General features: G+C 35.1%; 1 protein-coding gene across 11 annotated transcripts in view; it reads right to left on the bottom strand.

Moving 5' to 3' along the window:
* The window catches only part of CBLB (Cbl proto-oncogene B), a 221,116-nt gene that overhangs the window by 106,639 nt on the left and 92,363 nt on the right, over positions 1 to 22,114 (bottom strand). For 10 of the 11 annotated variants that reach the window (XM_032350105.1, XM_032350058.1, XM_032350063.1 and 7 more), the window contains exon 5: positions 3,885 to 4,041. The exons of the other annotated variant lie outside the window; for it this stretch is intronic. In XM_032350105.1, the coding sequence (XP_032205996.1) occupies positions 3,885 to 4,041 (157 nt within the window). The remainder of the gene's footprint in view (positions 1 to 3,884; positions 4,042 to 22,114) is intronic. 11 annotated transcript variants of the gene reach the window in all.

Below are 22,114 nucleotides of genomic sequence, written 5' to 3'. Positions count from 1 at the left end.
AAGTGACTGAGCCACCCCTGCACCCCATATTTGGTGATCCTTAAAATATTTCAGATATTTAAATCATCATTATATCTGTTGTAGTAATCTGTGATCTTTAATGTTGCTACTATAAATTTTCAGGGATATCACAAACTGCACCCCATAAGATGTTAAAGGTAACCCAGAATGTGTGTTCTGACTGCTCCACTGACTAGCTGTTCCCCCATCTCTTTCCTTTTCTTCGGGCTCTCTATTCCCTGAAACACAACAATACTGAAATTAGGCCTATTAATAACCCTATGATGTCCTCTACATGTTCAAGTGAAAGAAAGTCCTCACACTTAGCTTCCTTTAAATCAAAAACTAGAAATGATTCAGCTGAACGAGGAAGGCAGCTGAAAGACAACAGAGACTGAGAGCTAGGCCTCCTGCACCAAATAGCCAAATTGTGAAAGCAAAGAAGAAGTTCTTGAAGGAAACGAAAAGTGTTAGGCCAAGGAGCACACAAATGATAAGAAAGCAAAACAGCCTTATTGCTGATACAGAGAAAGTTTCACTGGTCTGGAGAGCAGACCAGACCAGCCATAACCTTCCCTTAAATGAAAGCCTAATCTAGAGCAATGCCCTAACTCCTTAATTCTAGGAAGGCTGAGAAGGTCAGGAAACTGTGGAAGAAAAGTATGAAGCCCGCGGAGGTTGGCTCATGAGGTTTAAGGAAAGAGGCCATCTCCGTAACATAAAAGTGCCAGGTGAAGCAACAGGTGCTGATTGATGTAGAAGCTGCAGCAAGTTATCCAGAAGATCTGGCTATAACCACTAATGAAGGTGGCTACCTTAAACAAGAGGTTTGCAGTGGAGATTAAATGGCCTTCTGTTGGAAGAAGATGACACCTAGGACTTTCATAGCTAGGGAGGAAAAGTCAGTTCCTGGCTTCAAAGCTTCAAAGGACAGGTTGACTCTTGTTAGGGGCTAATACAGCTGGTGACTTAAGTTGAAGTCCATGCTCATTTACCATTCTGAAAATTCTAGGGCCCAAGATTTATGCTGTATCTACTCTGCCTGTGCTCTAGAAATGGAACTACAGAGCCTGGATGACAACACGCCTGATTACAAACTGGTTTACTGAAGAGTTTCAGCCTACTTTTTAGATGTACTTCTCCAGGCAAAAGCTCCCTTTCAAAAATATCAGTGCTTGTTGTTGATGCACAGTCATCCAAGGGCTTCGATGAGATGTACAATGAGATTAATTATTTTCATTCCTGTCAACACAACAGCCCATGGATCAAGGATTAATTTCACCTTTCAAGTCTTTTTATTTTTTTTTAAAGATTTTTTTTTTTAAATTTGAAAGAGAGAGAAAGAATACGAGAGGAGTAGAGGGAGAGAGTCCTTGAAGCAGACTCCCCACTGAGTGTGGAGCCTGATGCAGGGTTCCATCTCATGACCCATGAGATCATGACCTAGACCGAAAGCAAGAGCTGAATGCTCAACCACTGGGCCACCCAGGCACCCTCAAGTCTTATTACTAAAAAGATACATTTTGTAAGGCTATAGCTTCCTTAGATAGTGATTCTGGGCAAAGTTAACTGAAAACTTTCTGGAAAGGATTCACTAGTCTAGATCCCATTAAGAATATCTGTGATTCATGGAAAGAGGTCCAAATACCAATATTCACAGGAGTTTGAAAGAGGTTGATTCCAGCTCTCATGGATGACTCTGAGGGGTTTAAGGCTTCTGTGGAGGAAGTAACTGTAGATGTGGTAGAAACAGCAAGAGAACTAGAATTAGAAGCGGAGCCTGAAGATGATACTGAATTACGGCAATCTCATGATAACAACCTTAACGGCTGAGGAACTGCTCCTTAGGAATGGGTGAAGAAAATAGTTTCTGGACAGAGAAGCTACCCCTGGTGAAGATGCTGTGAAAACTGTTGAAATGACAATAAAAGATTCAGAATATTAGTTGATAAAGCAGCATCAGGGTTTAAGAGGATTGACTCCAATATTGAAAGTTCTACTGCGGGTCAAATGCTTGCGAACAATATCATGTGCTACAGAAAAGTTGTTGGTGAAAGAAGAACAATCAGCGCAGCAAACGTCATTGTTGTCTTATTTTAAGAAATGGCTGCTACCACTCCAGCCTTCACCACCCTGATCAGTTAGCAGTCAGCAACACTGAGGCAAAGACTCTGCACCAGCAAAAAGATTACAACTCATTGAAAGGTTGGGTGATAGATTTTTTTTAGCAATGAAGTATTTTTAAATTAAGGTGTATACATTGCTTTTTAAGGACATGTACTATTACACATGTAATAGGCTACAGTATAGTGTAAATGTAACTTTTAGATACACTAGAAAACCAAAAGAAAAAAAATTCTGACTTGCTCTTGCTTTATTGTGATATTCACTTTATTGCACTGGTCCGGAACTGAATGACCCTGCAGCATCTTCTAGATGTGCCTATATATACCAAGGGAATAATCATGAAACTAGTGTAAACTGAAAATATGCAAAAGCACAATTTCTGCAATCATTAATCTAGTCTCTTACCCTATACACTCAGGTAGAATTATGATCTTAAAGTTGTAATAAAACAAAATGTATTCTATAAGTATTGTTGACAAGAGTTAATTTGCCTTCTGTTAACAGGTTCTTTCATAAATTAAAAGTTAATCCCCCACAATTTGATTTTCTTACATAAATCAGTCACCAGATCCTTGCAAACTCATGCCAAGGAGAATCATAAATCAGAGAAGGGAAATTCTTATAACATGGGAAACATGAAAACCAATATTATACTCCAACATTTGTTGAAAGCATGTTTCAAACAGAATAAATCTTACTATAGACTAAAACAATAAAAAATTGCATCAGAATACAAGCAAGTCTGTTTTCTGATCAATTTACCTCACTTAATATAGAATTACTACAATCATAAAGATTTTAAGTGGAATTCTTTCATTGTGTGACTACTTGAATTGAATGTCATAGATGATATACAATTCAGTGGCAGAGTCAAATTCAAGACACAAATTTCAAGTCTTCATGTCTAATTCCATGAAGATCTACAAAAGAATAAAATGATAGCATCCAGCTTTCATCATTCAATGACACTTGCTTCTGAAAAGCTATGTGAAGAAATTTATAAAGGACAGATTAAAAAATAAAAACAACAGGACTAGAAGGTTAATGTCACCGTCATGCATATTAGTGAAGAAACAAGAAAAGAAAAACAAAAACAAAGCCTAAATTTTCCAAAAGAGGAATTTGTTAAATCAATGACATACTATTTTGATGGACTATTATGTAGCAAATGAAAATTAATAATTTTATTAATGAAAAAGATTTACTGACATGAAAAAATGTTTATAACATATGATTGAATGAACAATATAAGTTGTAAAACAGTATACACCATTGGAATCTCCTATAGAGAACCTGATAAATTTACTATTTATTGCCAAGTTTACTATTTCCTTTTTCACCAAATGAAAGAGACAAAGGGTTCGAGAAGTTGGGATACAACCTCAGCAAATGCCCACCTGTAAAATTTGCATTCTGTTAGTCACTGGGCTAAAAAAGACAAATTAAAATGAAAAACTAAATAGGAAATTCAGAAACCAAGCTCTTCTGCCTGAATCTTCTCAAAGCTAACAAGCAATCATCAGCCTCATAGCACTTGGTCCTTCGAACTTAAGCCTTCAACATACAGCAGTGACCAAAAACTTACATCAGTGACTTCAAAATTAGAGACTACTGAAAATGACATGATTTCTCATATGTTTATGACTGTGAGAGAGCTGTACATACACACGTACACACAAATGAACCCATGCACCTCACATGCTCACACAGGGAGGGAGATCAGGAGAGAGGAAAGGATGAAGACATAGGAAGCTTACCTGAAAAAGCCTGGTAAAAATATCAAATTCAAAAACTGAAATGTAATCATTACAAGTTAAATCAATTGTTGATTTCAGAGCCATTGCTTCCAGGCCAGAGCTAATCTGATGAACCTCATGAAGGCACTGTCTGAATACTTTCCATGGTACAATAGTTCTGTGCAAGGAAAAGAAAAATAAAGAAAAAAAAAAAGGAATTGAATCAAGTGTCATTTAAGACTAGCTTCCACTGAAAAGCACAATTCAATCATAACATTAATATAATCAATTGCATTTGTACTAAAAGACAAATAGTTGACAAAAAAGACTAATAGGTGTTCATAATTTACAACACCGGTAATGGGTTTTGCTAATTGGCTTATTTTCCATTTGCTAAGAATGAGACAAAAATCTAAGTCAATTTCTCGCTCAAACAATCCTTGGCTATCAAGATATTTCCAAAAATACATTCAAAAGAAGTGATGAGGTCAAAGTTCTGTGTATCTGACCTCTGGTGTACATAAGATCATTTGACTTTAAATCAAGTTAAATTATTCCCCTCTTTATTTCTTTAAAATAACTCTAAGACTATGGGTGCGTACAATAGTAGGAATTCTTTATTCATGGCACAAAAGAGTAATCCACCATTTTGAGAAAGCTCAGGTGGAAAGTCAGGAGGGCATTTTAGCCATTACCCGCCTTGTACTCTGCAGAAAAAGAGTGCATTATCTAACCTTTTGTATTAATACAAAGGGAAATTTTAAATTGTTTAACCGACCACACTGGCTAGCATATAGAAACATATTTATTCAAAACTTTTTACTTTTCTTAAATATCATGCAGCAAAATTTTTATTAAGTAACACATAAAGTTTAAAAATTTAGAAGAGGAAAAAAAATGATATGCAAGGAAGTCTCCCAGTCTGTCCTCCACCTGGCCAGTTTCTGACACTCACCACCTCCTCACCCACCATGAAAATAAGTAATACTCATTATTCCTCCCTTAGTTCATTTTCCTCCTTTTGGAATGTTAAATGCCTACTCCTGAATAGGTGAAAGAAAGAAATCATTGACGTTTTTAAAATTTTAAGCTGCTGTTTTCACAATAGGACATCATAAGAGCTATACACACCCTCTTATAAGATTATAAATATTTAAGCCTTAGGTTTTTCTTTATTAGTATCTCTTAAGAAGTAAAAGACTCAGGCATAATGGAGTACACCGGCCCTATGCTATACTAATCCTCCCAGTGAAGCACTGCCATAAGGGTACAATTACATATTCATTCAGTAATTATCTACTGCAGTGGTTGTCAAACTTGAGCATTCATAGGGATCACTGAAGGGCTTGTTAAGACAGAAATTGCTGGTCCGCAACCCAGGACATTCTAACTCACTATGACTGAGGTGGGGCTGGAGAACTTCAAGTTCTAATAAGTTCCCAAGTGATGCTGACACTGCTGGCTGATCTGGGGGCAACACTTTGAGAGTCACTGATCTCATAATTGCTAAGGCACTGTGGGTAAATACAATTATGAAAATACACGATATCATCTGTCCTTGAAAAAGATACACACAGGGTAGAAATAAGATGTGTGATACTTAAAAAAAAAATACCTGGGGTGGGGTGGGGTGGGATGTACAAGGAAGTACTGGAGGAATTCAGAGAAGGAGTGATCTACGGCAAGACGAATAAATGAATGGTGGGGCAGGCTGACGATACTATGCTACTTTATAAGAAGGTGTAGGTTTGATATACCACTAAAAGAAAGAAAAATATGAGGCTGAATACATCAAAAGGCTTTCCTCTATGTATGAAAAAAACAGGAAACCACAGAGAACCGAAGAGACACACCACATCAGACACCATTTAGAAGAAACACACGTCAGGCTCTGATTAAGGTTAACAAAATGCTGCTGTTTTAAGAAAACAAGGAAAATTTATGATAATGTTAGAAGGCTAATTGATTTATGGCAAAGTGAAAATATGCAATTGTGTCCAGTTTCATTACAGTTACCGCGAAAGTAATGCTTAAGCAGCACATTTTTCTTTTCCAAATTAAGGTTCAAATATTCAATGCATAAAAGGGACATGAACCATAATATTCAAATTTTTAAAAAAATTATACAAAAACTACTGATTTAAGAATGTTATATGTTTTATTTTTGTATGCACATGTTAAAAGAAACCTGTCTTGCATATGAAGTATAAAAAGTACATCAACTGGATAGACGCCTTTGATATGTTATCATAAAAAAGTTATCTTCATCCCAATATTTAAGGCGCTTGCAGATCATAACTCTTTTCAATACCCAATGATTTCCCAGAACAAATTCTTAAAAAATGTATGAACTTCTAAAACTGTAGTCTAACATACCACTTTGGAACAATAATTTACAAAGGAGCAAGCCACATTTCCCTAGTACTTGTGTAAATGACACTTGTTCAGTTCACTTGTGATAAAGGTCCAAACAAGCTTAATTAAGGGTTTTAACAGGGATTAAGAAGAAAGGGCATTATCTGGTTAACTAACTACATATACAATTTGTGCAACAGATACTTTTTCTTTATCAGCTGAGCCACCCACCATAGAAAATGGTGGGAAGGAAGAGGATTTCATGAGTGAAGAACAGAAATGGTGTGCAATGACTTCTTAAAAAAAAGGAAAAACAACAACAACAACAAAAAAACCAACCAGGTTCTAAAACTGTTGCACTAAGGAGCTAACCTTTCCAAAGAGGATTTCAAGATTTCAGGTTGCTACCTTCTTTCCTGATGTGTGTGTGTGTGGGGGGGTGAAGGAGAGGATAGCTTTTCACACCTTTAATTAAGCTATAGCAACAATAGAGAGTAGTAGTTTCTATTCTTTTTCCCTAGAGATGAAGTCAGAGAAAATATTAATGAAAATTGTTTGACAAATACATACAAACTTCATTGTGCTGGCAGAGAACTGGGAATAGAAATGAGGAAGAAAAAGAAAAGGAATAGAACATAAAAGCTTCAAGCTCTCACCAATCCAAAAATACTTTAATCGGTCCTTTTTGCCACTTACAATTATAAATCACTTTAATTACAAGTTGAATTAATTTTAAAATCTACTAAAAGTACAAGTAGTTGTTAATCCACAAAGAATGGAATACAAGGCCAAAGGTTAGCTAGACACTTAAAATAGTAATGATTTCAGGATTTTTAAACTTCCAGTAGGAATAAGAGCTGCCATTTATTGATGTCATTTTTATTGATTGATTGGTTGATTATCTACTCTTTCCGCCAATCACCAGATGCTATTATAATATCTATTACTGGAGTTTGTCACAATAATAGCATGAGGCAGATAATATATTTATTTTCACGATACAGATGGGAAAACCGAAGCCTAAGGAGGTTAAATAATTTGCCAAAGAAAGACTATATATGTTCAGGCATTTTTGTAAGTTCAGAACAGAAATATAAATAAAGTCACAATCTAATTAAGTGTAAAGACTTGGAAATAAGTCGTGTTGTGCCATGTGCAAAAGTTATTATAGAAAACGATGGATGTGCCTTAGAAACCCCATGAGATGTAGCTCCTTAAGAACAGGAATTGTAGGGACGCCTGGGTGGCTCAGTTGGTTAAGCAGCTGCCTTCGGCTCAGGTCATGATCCCAGCGTCCTGGGATCGAGTCCCACATCGGGCTCCTTGCTCGGCGGGGAGCCTGCTTCTCCCTCTGACTCTGCCTGCCACTCTGTCTGCCTGTGCTTGCTCTCCCTCTCTCTCTCTCTCTCTGATAAATAAATAAATAAAATCTTAAAAAAAAAAAAAAAGAACAGGAATTGTATCTTATTCACCTTTACCCAAAACAAACAAGGTGTGCAACTAAGATTTGTATAACTAAATTAAACGGTGTCTAGGGAAAGCAAGGGAGTGTTACATGGAGGAGGAGCCCAGTATTTGTGCTCCACCTGCTTTCTCTACTACACAGAAATCTTTTGAGGACTGAAAGAGTAACAGTCTGTTCTTATCATGTCAGGAGAGATAAGAACTTAATACATTATTTTATTGTTAGATGAGAAGTCTTGGTCTGTTTACCAAGAAAATAAGAGTAACTTTATTTATTGTTTTGAAAACAGAGTGAGTGTCCTTTCAGATAAAAACAGATACATGGAAAAAAAACTGAAAATGTGTCAGTAGGTCAGCAACTGACATGTCACTCAAATCTTCCAGGCTTTTCTCCTCTTCCACAAAAGTAGAAGAGTGTATTGGGTATTCCAATTTGAAAATCTTGCAGTTTAAAAAAATAAAACAAAATAAAAGGAATGGAAGACAAAAATTGTTAGGAGATTATCACCAAAAAAAAAAAAAAAAAAAAAATCTCAACAAAGGCTAGTTTTTGAAAAGTCATATACTTCTGGTGTGAGTGAGAATTTATACAGAATTTCTAAAAGGCAATTTGGCAACAAGTTTCAAAAGCCTATATTTTTTGACCCTGAAAGCCTATTTCTAGGGATTTTACCTCACAAAATTATGTCAAAAATAAATAAATAAACACACAGCAGCACATATATCCACCCATAAGTCTCTTCAATACAGTGTTGTTCATCATAGTAAAAAATTAAAAACAAATGTGCTCAATGGTAATAATAAGACATACTATATTCAAAGATTATAATATTTTAACAGCAATTCACAGTTGTACAAAAGAATATTGTCATGGAAAAGTGTCCATGACATTCTTAAATGGGAATAGCATTTTTGAAATTGTATGTCCTTTATGATCCAATGCTAAAAACTATCTAAAAAATGTCCAGAGAGATCAATACACATTTTAACTGATAAGAACTGAACATGGTGGGAGTTGAAGTGATTATTTTATTTTTCTCTACAGCCAGAAGTTTATTAGAAATAGTGACATAAAAGACATGCTACAACTGTTTTAAAATATATTTCATAATCATAAGAAGAATCAAAAACAAAAATTGTAACAGTATTTGCCTTGGACATGATTTTATATGAAAGAAATACAAAAGAATTTACATATTGAACTATGAGAAGGAATAAGAGAATTCAACATAGTTTCAGAATATAAAACTAATATAAAATCAGTTGATTTCTATAAATAAGCAATGCAACATTAGAAAATAAAACTTAAAAATACTTGATTTTTACAATAGCATCTGAAAATACTAAAAAAACAGGAATGAAGTTAACAAAAGATGAGCAACACCAAGAGATAAACACAAATACACACACAATCAGAGGTATAAAAGACACAAAGGGATAGAACACTTTAATGGACTGACAGATTCAATATTCTAAAGATATCAATAATCCCCAAACTCACTCTCAGATTTAATATAACCGCAATCAAAAATTCTAGGAGATCTATTTGTAGTAGGAAATGGTAGGCTGATTCTAAACCTTATAGGGAGACGTCAAAAGCCAAGAATAATGAAGCCCGTCTTCAATAAAAACAACACTGACAAACTCACACTCTGTATTAATTAAGACAGTGTGATAACTACACAAGAATAAACAAATAGATGGAAACAAAACAATAATTTTAGAAAGAAATACAACCATATTTGGAAATTGGATATGCAGATAAGATTTAAATAAAATTTAACGGCAGTGGGGAATGAGGTTTTCAATAAATGCTGCTGGGTCAAATGGATGTACATATGGAAGAAACTGAATCTTGACTCTCCCCTAATACTATATAAAAGTTTTATTTTAGATTATTGTTTTATCTTTGATATTTAGGTCTAAGGTTAAAGGGTTTTTTTTTTAGTAGAAACTACAGAATATCTTTAATACTTTAGAGCAAGCAAAAAATTTAAACAGGACCCAAAATGCTCAAAGGATAAAGAAAAAGAGAAATTAAAACCTGCATTCATGAAGAGAGATCACTAACAAAGGGGAAAAGGAAACACACATTGGGAGAAACATATAATTGACAAAAGAGTCCTATCTAAATATTTATAATAACTACTCAAAATTGGACAAATGATTTTCACATACACAAAGAAATCAAAATGTTCAATAAACAAAGATATATTCAGCTTCACTGGTCATCAGAGAAGTGTACATTAAAAACACAGTGAGATTCCACTTGACCTCCCTAGTATGGTTTATGAAGAAAAAAAAATCACAAAGGATATCAAAGGGTTGGAGAAGATACAGAGCAACAGGAACCTTTAGGCACTGCTCAAAGGTGATTCGGTTGGTAAGCCACTTTAGAAAACTCTTAAAAGCTACTAAGTCTAAAACTATGCAGAAACTAGAAGCCAGCAATTCCATTCCTAGATACATCCAACAGATATGCATATATGGGTTTTTAAAAATATATTTTAAAAAAGTTCATAATAGCACTACTGCTAATAACCCAGAGGAGGAAGAACCCAACGGCCATCATGAATAGAACTGATAGGCAAAGTATGGTATAGCTGCACAATGGAGCAAGAAGAATGAACAGTCCGTCCCGGAGCAGAACCTGGGTCAATTTCATAAACAAAGAATGAAAGGAGCCAGATTTTTTTTTAAAAGAACATAGTTGTAGAATTTCAACTATGAATGATTCCATGAAGCTAGGAGTCAGGATACCATGAGCAGACAGTGACTGTATGGAACTTGCTGAGAGGTTGGGGGAAGGGGTGCTCGGAATTACAGGTAATACGCTATTTATTTTGGTGGCATTTGCACTGGTGTGTTCACGTCATGAAAATTCTTTGCCTTACACTTATGCTTTGTATACTTTTCTGTATGTATATTAAACTGAATATATAAGGCTTTACAAATTTTTACATAAAAACTTGAAAAAGAAGAAAATGTGGGAACAGATGTAGTACTTGTCATAATATAAACAAGGAAGTCAATGTGTATTTGTTGGTTGCTGGTTTTGTTGTTGAGGTGGGGGTGGGGTGTTGACAGTAGTTGTTTCAAATTCCTTCTAGCTAAAGGAGATAAAATGTCACCTTGATTTTAAAAAAATGAAAATCTGTTCTATCTGTATTAACCCATTCCTATTTTTAATTTCATTTGAATTTGGTCAGAAAATTCACTTTGACCAACAAAGATATATTCAGTGTCAATACCTTTAAGTTGAGGGCTAGTTTTGTTCAGAAGATAATGAAACATTCATAAGACGTTTTATATGTTTTGATTTTTATTATGGATGCAAATATTAGTACTGTGACTCCTAAGTCTGTTGATACATTACATATAGTTATTCCCTAAATCCAATATTTTTCTGCACTTATATCTGTATTTTGTTACAGAATATGGAAATAGACTGTTATCAGGCTCTACTGTTCTTACTCTTCCATCACAAATGTTTCTAGACATGAAAGTTTTTGTTTGTTTTTGAAAAGCAAATATTTTCCAGCAACCCACACAAAAACCGTATCAAAATTCTCATCAAATAGTTACCTTACAACTCCTCATGGACACAATGGTAACCATGGTTATCAAGGATATTCATAATTAGATCTAATCATTTCTGTGAAAACTCTTGACTCTCATGCAGAAAGACACATACATTGCATATTTAGGGTTTTTTTTTTTCTCAAAAACATTCATAACATTTGGTCTATAGTGTAGACAAGCATTACTTCTCTGTAAAATGGACAAGTATCATTCTCATTTTCAGATTCTGAAAGTAAAACTTCAAGACAAATACTTTTTATAAAATTGCAGAAATAAGGAAAATAGTTTCTTCAACATTATTCCTGATTTTCTCAGTAAGCTCATTCACATGATAGATTTGATGCTTTCTGACTTCTGGTCTCATGACCAGACTTTGGAACATGACAAATTTACTACAGGCATGGCATTACTTTGGATATAATTCCATTTATTTTCTGGCTTTGAAATAAATAAAATGTATTGGTGAAAAGGGATAGGAAGAGGAACTGTAAATATAATCTGTAAGAATATGTCAAAATTCCATGTTTAATTTTTCTACTTAGTAGTCATTAACCATAGACAAACATAGATTCTGGTCTTAAAACAATGAATATTTGTTCTTTTCTTTCTACTGCACAACTTTCTTCAGTATATTGTTTCTGAAAGGTTAATGATACTTGGTAGGTTTTAAGACACATGAGCTACATGGATCACAGCAAGATAACCTTTTATCTTCTGAGGTCAGATTAAAGAAAATCAGGAAGTTATAGATCCTAAAATTAGAAAATCCTGTCACAGAAGGGTTTAAGCAAGGCTTTAAAATGATCTTCTCTTTAGCAATAAGAGCCCAGCCTATCTTATAAACAACAAAGTCCATAATTTAAAAAATTCCTCATAAATCTCTCTACAAAGGTGAAATGAGTTGACAAGCAATAAGCAAAGTCTGCTAGATCTAAGTTAAACGGAAGCAAAAGAAATATCCAATTTCAAAAACACTTCTAAAACCCTCACATAAGAAACTGCATAAACACATGGAGCCTATTAAAGCTTTGGCTATGAAGGAGACTTAAAGAATTTCTTAAAAGAGAAAATAAATCAGATATTAAATGCCTTCATGTTACTGCAACTAATGGAAACGTTAAGGTCTTTATCTAGCTTGATCTTTAAGTACTATTATCTGGTTCATCTCCTCCCTTCTTTAAATACTGTCTTCCTTTAGCAGGTGTAATTCCGCCATGCTCCTCGTGTTTTTTTCCCTGCTTTTCTGGCAATTCCTCCATTTTCTTAAATTTCTTCAATGCACACTTCATTTATCAGAATTCTTTTTTTTTTTTTTAAGATTTATTTATTTCTTTTAGAGTGAGAGAGCATGAACAAGAGGGGCAGAGGGAGGAGAGAGAGAATCTCAAGCAAACTCCAGGCTCAGCTTGGAGTCTGACTCAGGGCTCAATCTCAACCATCATGACCTGAGCCAAAACCAAGAGTCCAACTCTAACTGACTATGCCACCTGGGCACTCCCATTTATCAGAATTCTTTAAGCATCTGTCCCTCTTCATTCTCCCTGCACATTCTGCATGGTCTACATCAATGGCTTCACAAAGCTTTCGGAGATTACAAACTCAAATATCTGGGAACCAGGCAGTTAACAGAAATGAGTAAAGAGATCCAGCTAAGGACTGCAATGAACTGAAGAAGAGCATGTCTCAACTGGGCAGCTGGCACCCAGGTCTAGAGAAATGTTGCCCTGTCAGAATTCCGATCTAGTGGTGCCGTCACTTCCAATTATTCAATGAAATTCAATACACTATTTTTATGGAAAATGAATTTTTAAAAGTTACTATTAATTTTTTTGTCAAATATTTCATAAAGCCAAGAAATACTCCACAGGCTATCAACCTGCAAACTCTCATAGATACACCATCAATTCTAAAATCTCTACCCTATTCTATATTCTTTCCATAGTCTCAAGGTTATATATCCAACTTACCAATGCTTATCACCACACAGATTTATCTAGGTACACAAAATCAAACATAGTCTAAACTGAGCTTATCTGGATGCCAAATCCCCTCTTCTTCCTATTTTTCCTCTCTCACTGAAAGGGCCCCAGTTGTTCAAGTAAGAAATTGAGAAATCACATTTGACTCCTTTCTTCTGCCTCATATAGCTTAATAATTAGGTATGCTTCAATTTATCTTTATATCATTCTCAAATGCATGTACTCCTTTTACTTACATATATGTAAAGTTATTTGGTGTATTGATTCCATTTCATGTATTATTTTATATATGAATTATTTTATGTATCTTATTATAAGTGCTACCTAGTTTTCTACAACGGCATGCTACCTATGAGTCTTCTATTTCTCTTCTAATTTTTCAGTTTCTAAAGTATGTAGGGGTGGGGGAGGCAGTTAGACCCCAGAGGGTACACAAGATGATCCTTTTTGGGATAAGAAGAAAATATTGAAATTCTACTTACATATTTATGTAGTTTTTATTTTTATTTTTTGGAAAACTATTTATTTGAGAAAGAGAGGGAGATAGAGAAAATGAGAATGAGTCAGGTGGTGAGAATCTGAAACAAACTCTGAGCTGAGCATGGAGCCCAATGTAGGTCTCAATCTCACAACTGGAAGGTTATGACCTGAGCCAAAACCATGAGTCAGATGCTTAACTGACTGAGCCACCCAGGTGCTCCTTTACATAGTTTTAAAAATTTGTATTTTATCAGGGCGCCTGGGTGGCTCAGTGGGTTAAGAGCCTCTGCCTTCGGCTCAGGTCATGATCTCGGGGTCCTGGGATCGAGCCCCACATCAGGCTCTCTGCTCAGTGGGGAGCCTGCTTTCCTCTCTCTCTCTCTCTCTCTGCCTGCCTCTCTGCCTGCTTGTGATCTCTGTCTGTCAAATAAATATATAAACTCTTTAAAAAATTCTTTTTTGTATTTTATGTCCACTATTTGTCTTACATATGAGATTACATTTTATTAATACAAAAATATATGTATGTATGCAGATGATAATTTAATAGATGGACATTGGGGAGGGTATGTGCTATGTTAAGGGAAAAAAAGTATTTAGTAAGTTAGTAATAATGAATATAATCAAATGGGTTTGGAAGCCACTGCTCACATTCATTACCCATACTTCAGCAAGAAGTCACCCACCTAAAAATACAAGAGGGACCAGGTCCAGGCCTAAAACCCATCAATGGGTTCCCATTGTTCTCAGGGCTGCAAAGAACAGAGTTTTAAAAATGCAACTTTGTATAGGGAAAAGAAAAGTACAAAGGGATGGAATAGGACAGAGCTTTCAAAGCACAGAGTAACAGCTGCAAGTACTTGGGTCCTTGAAACAGGGTAACTCCTACAGTGGGTCATAAACCACTACCCCTTATTTGGGTTCCATCTTCACCAAGAATTCTGAAATGGCTCCACTGATAATTTATTGATGGTGACATATACATCCTCATCTGCCTGATAGTGGCATCAATCATTGTAAATTTAAAAAAATTCTCGGTTATAGAGCAATTTATGAGCTCAGTTAAATTGTGTCCACTCTGTAAACATACTCTTGGTTCCATGAAATCATGGTTTCAAGAATGATAATCAGAACCTAAATCATGGTGATTTCACTAGGTAAAGGTCACTTACTGAAGCACTCAGAGTGAAAAGAAGGAGAAAGAAAAAAATAACAAAATGAGGAAAAAATGAAGGTGGTTATGTAACCTTGAAGTTATCTCTATCTTTCTTTTGATCTCCAGCAGACACTGTAATAGTTCAGTCTCAATCACAGCATTTTCCATGGAACAGACTCCTTCTTAACATATGTGCAACCCATACAACATACCAGCTCCTCCACGAAGCCGGAGTGGTCCTCTGACCCCGCTAGTAAATAATTTCATATTTGTAACATTATTTAGGCACCTTTCTAAGGCACAGACCTGGTTTAAATATTTATTAACTCTGTATATACTCTCTTCTCCAAATTGAATACATATTGCTTAAAGATATAAAATTATAATTTGGCATCTTATTTGCTTTTTGTATCTAAGATCTTGTTATAAGGAGTTATACAAAATAGACCTCTAATTTTATTTTCCTTATTAATATAAAGACCTTTAGAATTTTTTAAAAATGGGCAATAACAGAAGTTGACTAAATAAGAGAAATATTAAATATCATTTCTTGAGTTCTAAGTCAGTTTTTTCCTGAGCTCCTGCCATCCAGTTACCTTGTACAGGTCCTTAATTTCTACTGTGGATTAAATATGATTAAGTTGCCTTTTCTTTGACTAGAGGAAACACTGACCTAGTTAATATGCTAAAATGATATCTATCTCACCCACTGGAAAGGTAGAGAAACTACTGTCCTTCATTTCTTATTAAAAGTGAAAGGAGAATACAGGAAACCGAAGAAGGTCCGTACCACTTCCCCAGGAAATCAAAGGTAGAGGCAGTAAAATGAGCTTTAAATAGATAATTTTTTTCCACGGTAAGCAGGGCAGTGTCTTATATTCTATCCTACACCCAGTTTTAGAAAATTTATTATTTGTTTTTGGTTTTTGCTTTCAGATTTCTAGGGACTATAGAACATCCATCACATAAAATTGAATATTAACTAAATTATCCGCATAATAATTAATATAATAGAGTTTAGAAGAAGATGAAAAGTTTGAATTGGTTAATTATTCCACAATACAGAGTACTTACTAAATGCCGGACACTGATCTCTAGCTTTTAGTAGCAGTAGATTTTAACTCTTTTAACCTTTATGACAACACTACATAGGAAGTATTATTGTTTATTATTATCGACATCTTATAGATAAAGAAACTGATACATGGAGAAACCCAGGAGCTTGTCCAAAGTCACAAAGTTAGTAAATGTTACAGTCAGACCTGAACGAAGACAACCTACCTGCATACCTACCTGTCAGCCTGTTGCCTCCCAATCAAACAAGCAAACTGTGTCCCTGTCACATCTCACATAGGCACATACCCACATACACTCCTTTACTCCTGAAATCTAAATATGAGACGTTGTGCTGAGGTACTTCAGGACATTCAAGGATAAATAAATAAACCTCATTTCATGGAGCTTATCGTCTAATGGGAAGTAAAATAGCTAGACAAATAATTTTAAAACAATAAAAATAATAAATACAAAGGATAAACAAGAGCTTAGGGGGGGTTAAGAAGAGATGTAGGGACAAAAACATGTTGCTGTCCCTACAAGATGTAGGGACAGAATCATAAGCAAAACTCACTCTGAGGGATTAATCAGAACATAAATGCCAGAGCAAATAAAAACCATAAGCGGGAGCAGCATTAGGAGCACTTGGACACCTGTAACTTCTGGTATGTCAGGAAACATCCAAATAATCCATCTTGACTGAAGACCAGGACATAAGTAAAAGAAAGAAATGCTAGAAAAATACATGAATTCATCCAACAATTACTGTCTGTTATGTATACAGTACCTAAAGGATTCATTCAATACCTTTAAAGGATAAGGTTGAAAGACAACATTAAAAATGAAGTTAGCTTATTAGAAAACACTGGACACAGAGTTTAACATATAATAACTGCCAATGTATCTGGATGAAATTTTTTGGATAAAAAGTCAACAAAGAGCTTCACAGTCAAGCAGGAAAGAGCCACAAAGCATACCTTCAATAATACAAACATGTCTAATACACAACAGGGACACGAGGCATGGAATAGTTGAAGTTGACCTTACGGAAGGGTGTATATTAGTGAGAGCAGTACAGAAAAGGGGGCTTCTGAACTGGACTTGAGCAATTTTGGGATGGTAAAAAAGAAAGAAGAGGCTAGGGTGCTTCCAGGGAATTGAACCATAGGAACCGAAGGTTAAAAGAAAAATAAAATCAATTTGTAAATAATAAAGTCATTGAAAATTTGAGCAGAGAATAAATATCCTCCATCCATCCATCCAATTATTCATGCAATCTGTTAACATTTATTAGTGCATACACATTCCAGGAAATGTGCCAGGTTCTAAGAAACAAAAATCAGGAAGGCAGGTTCTTGCTTTCAAAACACCTTCCTCGTCTTTCAGGAAATGTGATCATGTCAGCAGTTCGTTGCAGTCTAATAGGACAGATAAGAGCAAAGGCACTTGGAAGCAAAGAGTATGGATATTCACTTTAGATTAGGGCAGCTTCCAAAGTGGCATGGGTGAGTAGCTTTCCAAACAGTGGATGCAATCTAGGAAAACAAAAACACAAAAAATAGGGGGGAAATGCACATCAGGAAATACGTGTAACAGTGCTGTGTAGTTAGGTTCTTTCTTTGTGGATGAGCAGACTACAAAGAGATGAAGCCAAAAAACAAACAAACAGTTCCTAAAGTTTGTCATATTAATAGGATTTTACATTTTAACCTAGAATCAATAATAACTCATACAAACATTTCAGACCAAAAAAACTAACAAAAAATAGAATGATTAGTTATGGGGGTTTTGTGTTTTGTTGTTGTTGTTGTTGTTTGTTTGTTTTGTTTTTTGAGAGCTCTGTGGTCTAAGAAAAACAACAGGACAGATTCTTACTGAAGATACAAAGATGGGTCAGAATGCTGTTGCTGTAATACACAGAAGGATTTGAACTTGAAATTATAGGACAGAACTTGAAGTAAGGATGGAAAGAAGGTGAGACATAAAAAGATGCAGGTTAAGAATTCATGGTTCTTGCTGAATTATAATTTGGCTGGAAATGTATGTCTAAATCTCTTCAGTGTAAAGAAGTGCTTAGCACCAGTGGCCCCAAACCTGCTATCTGACTCGCTTAGAAAAATGACTGTCAGCCACGGTCTAATCCCACCAATGGAATTTTGTTGTTTTTAACAGTTAGTAATCTACTTTCTGAGACTGGTGCCTAGAGTTTCTGGACTCTACACTACTATTCCAGAGTGCAAAGATTCAGTTTGATATTGATCTTATTTTGCAGAATTTACTTAGACACATTTATTCAATAATGTCACTTCTCTTTCTCTACGTATTTCTACTACCTCCTGGTCAACAGACTAAGAAAGCAGAAGCAGGACTCAAGCATTGAAACATTTAATGAATCTGCATAAAAACCTAACAAATGCAGACCTTCCCAACCAGTTTACCATGGGACATCATTCTTATTGATCGACTTGGGACTCCAGTCAGGCACAGCCTTTTGGCAGCTAGACAGAACAGAGAGGTGGGCCTGGCCATGACTTTGAAAAGGTTGAGAAGCACAGAAATGAACTATTAGGCATGACACCTAAAGATTTTTGTCTGCTGGAATACGAAATCATACATAGATATCTGTTACATTTCTATACACATATAATGAAGTAGCAGAAAGAGAAATCAAGAAAATGATCCCATTTATAATTGCACTAAAAAGAATAAAACACCTACGTATACAGTTGACTAAAGAAGTAAAAGACCTGAACTCTGGAAACTATAAAATATTGATGAAAGAAATTGAACACGACACCAAGAAATGGAAGAACATCCCATGCTCATGGATTAGGAGAACAAATATTGTTAAAATGTCCATACTATGCAAAGCAATCTACAGATTTAATGTAATCTCTATCAAAATAACAACAACATTTTTCACACAACTAGTACAAATAATCCTGGAATTTCTATAGAACCATAAAAGAACCTGAAATAGCCAAGTAATCTCGGAAAAAAAAGAATAAAACTGGAGGTATCAGAATCCTGAATTTCAAGATACACTACGAAACTATAGTAATCAAAACAGTATGGTACTAGCATAAAAATAAGACACACAGATCAATGGAACAGAACAGAGAGCCCAGAAATAAATCCATGACTATATGGTCAGTTAATCTTCAACAAAGGAGGGATGACTATGCAGTGGGAAAAAGACAGATTTTTTGACAAATGGTGCTTGGGAAACTAGACAGCTTTATGCAAAAGAATGAAACTGGACCACTTGCTTCTACCATAAACAAAAACAACTCAAAATGGATTGAAGATCTACACGTGAGACCGGAAACCATAAAAATCCTAGAAGAAAACACAAGCAGTAATTTCTCTGACATTGACTATAACCACCTTTTTTCTAGATAGATCTCCTGAGGCAAGGGAAACAAGAGCAAAAACAAACCATTGGGACTACATCAAAAGTAAATTAAAAGCTTTGGGGGCACCTGGCTGGCTCAGTCCATAGAGCAGGATACTCTTGATCTGGGGGGGCATGAGGTCAAGCCCCTTGTTGGGCATAGAGCTTACAAAAATAAACAAAACAAAACAAAAAACCTTCTACACTGCAAAGGAAACAAAAAGACAACCTATTGAGTGGGAGGAGATATTTGCAAATGACATATTCAATAAGGGGTTAGTATCCAAAATACATAAAGGACTTACACAACTCAACACCAAAAAACCTCCCAAATAATCCAATTAAAAAATGGGTGGAAGACATGACCGGACATTTCTTCAAAGAAGACATGCGGATGGCCAACAGATACATGAAGAGATGCTCAACATCACTAACCATCAGGGAAATGAAATCAAAACCACAATGAGATATCACCTAACACCTGTCAGAAAGGCTAAAATCAAAAACACAAGAAACAACACTATTGGTGATGATGCAGAGAAAAAGGAACCCTCGTGCCCTGTTGGAGGGAATGCAAAATGGTGCAGCCACCGTGGAACACTGTATGGAGGTTCCTCAAAAAATTTAAATTAGAAATACCATATGATTCAGTAATTCCCCGACTGGGTACTTACCGAAAGAATGTAAAACGATATATGAACCCATATGTTCCTGCAGCATTATGTACAATATCCAAGATATGGAAGCAGCCCAAGTGCCCATCGATAGGTGAATGGATTAAGAAGACGTGTATACATGTAGAGTGAAATATTACTCAGCCATAAAATAGAATAACACCTTGCTATTTGCAACAACATAGATAGATCTAGAGGTTTAATGCTAAAAATAAGTCAGAGAAAGACAAACACCAAATGATTCTACTCATATGTGGAATTTAAGAAACAAAACAAATGAACAAACAAAAAAAACCTCTTACTATAAGGAACAAACTAGTGGTTATCAAAGAGAAAGGAGGTGGGAGGACTAAGTGAAACAGGTGATGGGGATTAAGACATACTTATCCTAAGGGGCACTGCACTGAGTTATGTATAGAACTGTTGAATCGCTATACTATAACACCTGAAACTAATATAATATTCTATGTTAATTATACTGCAATTAAAATTTAAAAAAATTTTTTTTTCTTGCTTCCTGTATTTATGAGGCCTGAATACTAAAACTGCTTTTAGGAGTTTTACAAAATCTTTTGAAAAATAGTTTTTTTTTCCCCAATTTCAATTCAATCTTAATATCTTATTCTGACAGTTACTTTGAAAAAAAATTGCAATAGTACCTTAAGCTTAAAAACTGCTTTATAAAAATCATAACCCGATTGGCTCTTTTTAGAACTAACTGCTCAATGATTACATTTGTGGAAACAATACTGTTCTCAAGTTTAAAGGCACTGGTTAGATCAAATAAAAGCATTCTCACATGGCTTCAATGTGTAGCTAGATAAATGACAGAAAGGCTTCCATATGAGAAGTTATGCAAAAATATAAACTAGTATTAGAGCATAAGGAAGATAAAAGAATTCAACCTTTTGAAAGGCTACATCATTCATGCATTTGCTTATTCATTCAATAAAATATTGTGAAATAAGGCAAAAACCCACAGAGAATATAAAGATGGTTTCTCCAATGATCTAATAAAAGAATCATTAATTTTGATGACTATGGAAATATGTCTGAGTTCCAGAAGGAGCTTTAAATTTGGCTCTCATCCCAAAAGTAAAATGTTAAAGAAAAATGAAACAGCTTTCTCAAGTAAGTAAAGACAGGAGAAAAAGGCATAAAAAGGCTTGGGAGGTAAGGAGAGTATTTAATCAGTATTTTAAGACTGCCCCATTTGATTTAATAGCGATTTCACTCATGTAGCAGTTGGAGAGAAATGTCAGCCCCTTGATGTCTATGGTTATAAATAAACCTAAATGAAGAAGTCTGAAATGCATAATTCTCTGTGGCTTGAGGTACCAGCAACACAAACTCCTCTCTTTAAAAAAAAAAAAAAAAAAAGGTGTGTGGGCAATCTTTCCATTTTTTTACTGACCTTTTGACAAGTGAACAATTTCATGATTCACCAGAATTTTCAGTTTTCAAAAAGAAATACCACAAACATTTTGGCCTATAAATGTTCTTAAAATTTTAAGATAAAGTAGATTTCGAAGGTTACTAACTGTTGTGTGTTAGGCTCAAAGTGTTAATATATGAGCTGTGACTTGAAGAAACCCTCTCATTTCGGACTCCCAGAACTGGGCAATGCCTTTCTGCTTTCTATGGTCCACAAGTATTTAATTAGTATACTTTTGGCTGTTATTCTAATTTAGAGGAGGATGAATCTTTCCTTTTAATTTTGCATTTGTGAATGGATGTAGGAGCATTATAAATGGCTAGATTTCTGGAACACAAAACGTCCATGTTAGTGGCAATAACAGTATTTCACCCTTTAGTGCTGACAAATCATTCAGAATACATTTTATTTAAGAAACATGGAAAGGGCTTTAACATCTCCAAAGCCAAAAGTTAGAAAGCTAACCACTTAGTACTGAGATAAGCACAGCACTTCATTAAGAGGAAAAAAAAAAATAAAGAAAAGAAAAAAGGAAACCCATTGTTCCAGTGAATTCACCAGCATCAAAGGACTAAAACCATCAAAAGTGTATACCAACATTTTATAGGTCTCATTTCACCAGTTAACATGTAGACTTTTAACTAAGGCATGAAAACAATCTATGTGTAAGCAAGCA

This window comes from Mustela erminea, chromosome 1 (assembly GCF_009829155.1).
Source record: "Mustela erminea isolate mMusErm1 chromosome 1, mMusErm1.Pri, whole genome shotgun sequence".
NCBI lineage: Eukaryota > Metazoa > Chordata > Mammalia > Carnivora > Mustelidae > Mustela > Mustela erminea.
This window is presented reverse-complemented; position numbering and strand designations above follow the sequence as displayed.